We start from the raw sequence: 8124 nt of genomic DNA, 5'->3' as shown, positions 1-8124 counted from the left end.
TCCAAGATAGATATTTTTCCTTTGTGGAAAAGCATCTGAAACAGCAAATGTTTAAGATTTCATTGCAGGTTTAACAGTCTGAAACCCCAGTAGATGCTGACATATATCATGACACTGTTATTTATATTATCCATAAATTTCTTTCATCTGCCCATACGTCCTTACTGTCTTTGCTAATTTGTATTCGCTGCATAGATCGATTTCTCCAGGTCACATTGATGTAAGACTTTTAATTTCCTAATGGACAGCCAGTGGAGCAGAGTGTGTGTCATGACAATGGCGCTGATAGGCCTTTAACCAGAATGCCTGTGTGTGTATATGTGTTGTGTTGGGAAAAAAGTTTGACGCTCATAGTTTAATGTTAGAGGCAGGAGAGATTTTTAATGTGGAGAATAAAACGGCCCAGTTTACATTTTTAGAGGAATTCTTTCATTACGTCTCCTTATTAATGTTTGGTTTTAATGCATGAATTTTCAAATAGCCAAATATGATTATAGCTGCTATTGATAAGAGTCATCCTACAATCTGCTATCAATCTATGCACAAAGCCACACATGAATTTGCTGATGATTGATGGCTTCATTTCAACTCATTTCTAAAAAATGAAAGCAAGTAGAGAGAACGCTGCATCATGAAGTAGGCAGCATGCCCATTCCTTTAAGCAGTTATCGATGCAAAACATGAGCTTCCTCGATTTGTCACAACAAATCATGGGATCAATCAATGTGAGGGGAAATTTACATAATGCTGGTTATATCAAAGAGATTAAACTTCGCTGCAAGCTAGGAACGAATTTAGATGTCATCTTCTAGGAAGAGTAAGAAAAAACACACGGATGAATTACATCAAAAGCAGTTTGATTTCTGATAGGCTTTAGCTTTTGGTCTGGAGTGTAAAGTTTTTAGATATGATGTTCAGTGGTGTGTAAGGGCTTCAGTAGCCTTATCATATGGTCCGACACAGTTTCCTGTTCCTTTGTGTACTGAAAAATAATCGTACACAATGAATCTCCAAACTAATTTTGTCCCATTTATGATAATGATGAAATATAAAAGGGGACACGCTAAAGAAACCAACAGCTTTTGTAAATTGCCTGTTGCAGAGATGGGAATAAAAGAAACACAGAGAAAATAGGGTTGTGATTGGTTTTTCTTGAGTTTTTTTCATAATAAATTCTACACAGCTGGAACAAAATAAAAGGATACATCAACACACCACAGAGGTCACAACAGCTTACCACAAAATATACAGTATACAGTACAGAGAGAGAGCACTGAAAATATCTTATAAAAAAGAATCTGAAATTTAAAAACAAAAGTCCTCTCTTTCAGAGCAAGTGAAAAAGCATGGGAAAATTAAAACTCAGTAGTTCCAAAATTAAAAATCCCCTCGCTAAAAAACAACTTTTATACCACAATATTTTTTATATAAAACATTAAAATCAACAAATGATGCTCAAAGTTCACTTATCTATCTTCACCTGCCATCACAGGGTTGCTAACAGTCAAAATGGCAAGATCAGTAGATAGACAGAAAAAAATAAAATAAGCCTTGTGGGCAAAGATATTGGTTTGAGGTGACCTTTTAAAAAAATGAAGGCCATTGGTTCCAGTGTAAAACAAAGTAAAAGGGCACGTCAACCCGCTATCAAACTTTTCTGGCCTGCCAACAGTGTAGGGGAGAAACAGAAATGCCAGTATTGCGTACCTAAACACACTGCTGTGACACAAACATTTTCATTTGGCAAAAATAAAAAGATAAATCCTGCAATAACCCCAATCCCTCCCACACCTTCCCTTCCGTGCTTTTATCAAACTACAGTGAACCTGTGCTGTTGATTTCTCCTAACAGGTGAATCTGCGACCACTGCGGCGCGGCCCCTGAAAGTCCCATTTTGTTGTCATGGGAAAACTGTAACACAGCAGACCGCAGTTGTAAGATTGTCAACCATTTCACCATACTCATTTCACATATTAATTTTACAGTGACAACTGATGATAATTGGGCTTTCTGAGCGGAACCGCTGTGTGCTGTGCTTATGAGAATGGTTTCATCTCAGAGCAGAGGATTTAAAGGCTGTGAAAGACTCTGTAAGAAATGGTAGCAATTACGGTCCCAGGCCAGCAGCTTAGTAACCACAGACACTTTGAGCTCCCCATCATGCACAGTACACCTCCTGCTTGATAGATAGGGTAATCAGTATATAAAATTACAGAGAAGAGAACAAGAGAGCAAAGGAAAACAAGTGAGCAACTGATGTACTAATATAATATACAAGTATGCTGGAAATGGCAAGAACAAATTTGTACAGCCTAATAGCTTGCTTGTTTGGTGGCTTTTTAGCAGGATTTAAAAAGGCAAGCAATTTTAGAGAAAGGATTGGCGTTATTAAATGCTGGCTGTTTCTATGGAAAGCTAATTAGGGATACTGGAAAAAAAACATTGACAGGTGGCAAAAATGCAATTAAACAAACAGCACTTAAGCAGAGCTTCTTTGAGCGGAAATGTTACAGCAATGTGTGCCAAACCGTGCTTAGGGATTAAATGTTGTGAGCGTAAATCATCACTTGTTATTGAGGTGAATAAAACAGAATGGCTGCTTGTAATTATTTTTCCCCATGTACCCAGCAGAGAGTACCGAATTTAAGTGCAGACTCCAAGGCAGAACAAGCGTTCAGTGTTACACTTGCAGGCAGACACACACTCCAAAAACTCACAGCAGCTTAATGGCATTTTTAGTTTCATTTGGGGTAGATAAGAAAGATTCTGCCACTGTGTTTAGATTGTGTCAGCCACGCCTCACGCTCTAGTCTGCAGAGGAGTCAACCAAAGACGTGATTGGTGAATAAGGAGTTAGGATCAAAAGAAGCCATGATAATAATGTCATCCAGTGCATGCATGTGTGGTTTTAAACCTGTGGTAGCAGAGATGGATGGAGTTTAATCTTTAAGGGCAGAAACGCCATCCAAAAGGTCTACACCAGGTTATAAAACAAGCTTAACCAGTACCAAACATGGTGACCATCCCGAGGTCTCCAAAACAAACCAATTTCCACGCTCCACCTCTTGTTGTTCCCCTCAGTCTAGTGTAGTGAATGAAAATGAGCCCTGTTATTTTCACAACTGTTCTCCTCCATCCCTTCACGCCTCTGTCGGTTACTTTTATTGTCTTGTTTCATCACTGTCGGACAAAAAGAGAGAAAAACACACAAACAACAGTGTAAATAGAACCAAAGTGCCAACAGTATAGATGAAAATATGCTTGTAATGATGATGAATACTTTAATTATTATATTTTTCTTTTAAACTTTAGAATTAGATCCTTATTGTTCAAACACACCTCAAAGAAAACTGAACGAACCATATTCGTTAACTTCATTAATTAAAATTCCCTCCACATATTCACTCACAGTTTCAACGATTTATCAAATGCTAATTAACTGTAGGTAACTATTTTAGAGTGCATTAACAGATTAACATTACAATAAACAATATTCATGTGTGATATAACACTGTATGAAGAAGCCTGCAGTACAATGGGTATTCACAGCTCGAGGGCATGAGATGCAACGTTTTTGTCGGTATGTGAAATCTAAATTAGTGACAAACAACAAGTATTTTGGGGCGATTGCTAACTCGAAAAATGGGGAAATTTCACAACACTGTATCACTGCCATGTGCTCTGTAGCTGGCATTATAATCTGTAAGTGTTACAATCGTATGTTACTTTATTTCTGTACGTGTATTTGTGTAGTATGACATCCTTCCGAATGAATCTGTTTTAAAATGTAAAAGATTTAATTTCCGCATAAAATTAAATCTGTCTGTGGCTGGGCTGCAGCCTTTCGGAACACAGCTCACAGGGTGATATTTTTTTGAAGACATCTCACGATAGAACATTGCTTGATGAGCGTATGGAGAGACTGACTTTTACTTCTTGTTATATCCATTTCAAAAGCAAAGCAAAATGCGTCTGCAATCTCCCTGCAATTCTGAAATGTCACACCGCTTGCTGTCAGTAGTTTCAAAAATCACATAAAACAAGACTCGCTTAAACTGGCTTTTACGTTCACGTCAAATGTGCCACTACCGTGAATTTCATGATGAAATGTTTCGCATTTGTGATGACTTTTTCAGATGACTCTGTACAGCTGTCACACTCCATCATTTGAGCAGCAGGGACAGCTTTCTCAAACCTGCTCTCTTTGAACTAAAACTGACTTTAGACTCTCAATCAGCATGACTTGTGCGTCTGAAGATATTTCTGCTGACTGTAAAGCTTGTGTTTATGTCATACTGATCACATTTGCCATGAAGAGTCTTTGTACCATTCTCAGCCTTGTGGTGTCGCAATAAATCCAAAGGGGACTGATGATTATGATATGGCTTTTAAGTTACTATTGCATGCTTCTACACCTCCGAATAACTGGAATTTACTTTGTTTAACTGCATTTACAAGTCAAGTAGAACTAATTTGTGGACTGAATAAAAAGACTGCAGTCTTTGGAAAATCCCCAGTTTCTTTTTTGTTCTTCTGTGATAAGAGTGCATCTCTACAGGTCTGACCACCAACAGTGACTCAGTGGAAACTAATTTTATGTGAGAAGCCCATTCAGATCAGGAATGGCTTTGTTTTCATCTACTGCACTGTCCTTGCCAGCTGAAGTGTCCTTGACTTGTCCCTGCATTCCATTAGTCTGTAGCATCATGAGTCACATTCATGAATGCAGAAGCAAGTAATCAAAACTATTGAGCTTTTAAAATCTTTTAAATAGGAAACTGGTGTACTGTACATCATACAAAGACTGTCTCTTTTAGCAAAAACAGTATTTGTCAATGTTGGTTTCCCTTGTGATGATTATCTGCTGCAGGTCACTATTGACCAAAATCCAGGTCCGTGACCCATAACTCCTTGACGCCTGTGTCCATTGGCCTCACCTGGTCTGTGGTCGGTCTCTTGTTGAGGAGACCTGCTTCTTCGTTGGCCTTGTCTGTCTTCATCTCCACCACAATGTCGTTGTTTACCTCTCCACTGGCCCTGCAGAAAAAGCGGGGGAGAAAATAAAGACAAATGTAAGAAAAGTGAGTCATGTGCCTTGCCTTAGTTTTTTTTGTTGTTTTTTTAGGCTGTTTTGACTTCTACACATTTTTGACATAAGGAAGAAAACCAGACTGCTTTAGAGACCATATTGTTTACAGTTCTCCCAATTTCTCTGTAACTACATTTACAAATACATTACAGTACACATTATTTTACATTTTCAGACTGTAATCTGCATACTGATGACCAATCAGGTACAAAAAATTATATAATGGAAACTATCAAAATCAAATTGTGAGTTATTATTATATCGATCAATATCACACACATTGAGAGTTTGAGAGTTTCTTCTTCATGGTGCATGAAGTGAATGACAAAATGGTTTACGTGTTATGATTAGCAGTTTCTTCAGCAACCAATTAAACCTGGATTTTTGTGTCAGAGCATTTGATTTATTGATTGCTGTTTAAATGTAAAGACAATTTCAACAAATATAACAAAAAAATCTTCTGAACTACCATAGCTTTAAACATTATCAGTGCATAAACATTATTGGTCTTTATATTTTACACACACATTGTGTGGCCAAAATATGACTGAGTGAAGCAATCAAGACTTATATTCTGAAAGAAAGGTAAATTATGCAGCTCAGTTATAATTTTACTACTACCTGTAGAATTTTATTTTATTATATTTTTTCATCCAAGAGTTTCTTAATTTCTTGGAAAGCGCACACCTCTCACAGTCATTTCTATTGAATTCATTTATCCATTTGTTTATTTAATCATCAATGCTTTTATTTTACGTGTGAAATATATATATCTCATACACATGCTGGAACATAAATTACTTCTTTTATGATCACAGTTTTCACTGCTAATCAACGTACTAAAGAAGAGTTTGTTCTGTGTCTTTTTCACCACAACTTGTGAACTTACACTTCCTTTTTGTCCTTCTTGCTGCAGGGCAGCTTGCTCTTTTTGCTCAGGAAGTAGAAGAGGGCCACCAGTAGCAGGAGCAGCAGAACACACACCACCACAGCTATCACCACCCCGCTGGAGCCTCCCTGCTGCTTGTCAGCTGCAGTGCCGTAATGGAGGGATACATGGGAGGGATGGGTGGTAGGGTAGAGGGTTGGTGGGATGGTGGAGGGAGGACAGAGATGGGAGGAAGGTGTGGTGGGGAGGAGTGAAGCATTGATGACAGTGGAGGAGGTGGGAGGAAGGTGGAGGGAATCGGGATTTTGTGATTTGGTGGTCGGGAGAGGGGCATCATGAGGGGTGTAGTAGGATGGAGGTGTTTGATTCATGGGGTAAAGGAGAGGGAGGCAGGGGGAGGAAATAATTTAATTTGGGGTACCACAGGAGGGAGAGAGGAGGAAACAGGATGAGGAGGGGAGGGCGGAGAGAGGATGGGAACGGGTGGGGTCCAGATGAAGACAATGGATGGATGGTTGGAGAGAAGAAAAAGCAGGGGCGAGGAGTGGGATGTGGGGTTAGCCTAACTTTTTAATGCAATGACAAAAAGTGATGGGACCCAAAAACAGGGCCTGTGTACTCATAGATAATACTAGACATCTGACCAGAGCCAGAAAACAACACTGAACATACTCACCCATCCACTGACACTTGTATTACCGTACTTGGGAGGACAAGACACACAAAATAATTTCATCAGCTTTGATGTTGTTCTACATAATTACAAAATATACATACATGTTTTGAAGGCCAGTATTATATTTGTTTCTGATTGGCTGGCTGGTGTCCCTTAAAGGAATAGTTCAACATTTTGGGAAACAAAGTTGTTTGCTTTATTGCAAAAAGAGTTAGAGGAAAAGATTGATGCCCCTCTTATATCTGTCCGTTAAATATAAATAAATAAAGCTGGAGCCAGGAGGCTGTTAGCTCAGCATAAATACTGGAAGCAGGATGAAACAGCCTTGTAGACTGACTCCTTTCAAAGGTAAAAAAAATCTGCCTACCAGCAACTCTAAGGCTCACTAATTAACACATTATACCTTGGATGTTTAATGGATTAACAGGGGATTATATGATGGACCATGAAATGTAAAATCCTTTAAATTTGTCTTTCAAGCAAAGTTCTAGTAAACAATTAACAAGGTTTATTTAACTAATGATAACAACAGTAAAAGTACTTCTACTTCTCTCTGTGGCTATACTGACGCCAACATAAGTTAAATTAACCGCAACAAACTTTAAAAATGGATGCAAATTGGAACATAACTTCGCTCTCTTTTTGGGCTGTGATAAGTGGTGGTGGTATAAGCATGCCATTATGTATTCTGTTGTGTTGATACACAAAGGAAAGGTTCTTTGCCTCCACACTGTGCATTTTTTACTTATATCAGGGCACCTTCAACATTTCTACGAAATTTTTTCTTTTTTTTAAATTAGCATTGTGGGACACTTTAACTTCCCTTTGAAACCCAAAATAATCAAATAATTTCACTTTTAGCAAATCTTTAGGTCTGGGTGATCTACAGGACATTTTCAATTTGGGGCCACATCCCTGTTTTGAAGTAAAAGATTAAAAGAAAAAACAAAACATACAAAGAAAATGTGATATTATTGCATAACAGCAGCTGTGGTTCAGGGAGTAAGATGACATTCTTGTAGAGCTGAAACAATTCATCAACTAATTGTTTAGGCAATTGTTTTGGCAATCGATTCAGTGCTTTTCATTTCAAGTAAGTTTTCAATATAAATACCAATTATTCCCAAGTTTGAGCTTCTCAAATGTGAGTATTTGTTGATTGTCATTTTCTTATGTTATAGTGAACTGATAATTTGGGGGTTTATTCGACAAAACAAGGACGTCTGAAAAACTTAATTTAGGTTTTAGAAGATTGTCACATTAAACTGACATTTTAGAGAGCAAATTATTCATCGATTAAATGAGAAAATAATCACATAATTAATCAAAAAGGGAAATAATCGTTAAACTTCAAGATTGTGATGGACAATAAAGTCTGACAGCAAAGTTTCAAAAACCAATATAAAATGTACTTATACGCCCAAAAGTCCTCTCAACTACAGTAATACAAGTACAGATACACAAACATAT

General features: G+C 37.8%; 1 protein-coding gene across 2 annotated transcripts in view; it reads right to left on the bottom strand.

The window, feature by feature from the left end:
* Positions 1-1131: 1131 nt before the first annotated feature.
* Positions 1132-8124, bottom strand: part of bcam (basal cell adhesion molecule (Lutheran blood group)) — a 52725-nt gene continuing 45732 nt past the window's right edge. For both annotated transcript variants that reach the window (XM_046044362.1, XM_046044361.1), the window contains 3 exons: positions 5979-6120; positions 4938-5037; positions 1132-3180 (listed from right to left, as the gene is read on the bottom strand). In XM_046044362.1, coding sequence (XP_045900318.1) covers positions 3178-3180; positions 4938-5037; positions 5979-6120 — 245 coding nt within the window. In that variant the 3' untranslated portion in view covers positions 1132-3177. The remainder of the gene's footprint in view (positions 3181-4937; positions 5038-5978; positions 6121-8124) is intronic.

This window comes from Micropterus dolomieu, linkage group LG03 (assembly GCF_021292245.1).
Source record: "Micropterus dolomieu isolate WLL.071019.BEF.003 ecotype Adirondacks linkage group LG03, ASM2129224v1, whole genome shotgun sequence".
NCBI lineage: Eukaryota > Metazoa > Chordata > Actinopteri > Centrarchiformes > Centrarchidae > Micropterus > Micropterus dolomieu.
The sequence above is the reverse complement of the archived record's forward strand: the minus strand, read 5'-3'. Positions and strand labels throughout refer to the sequence as shown.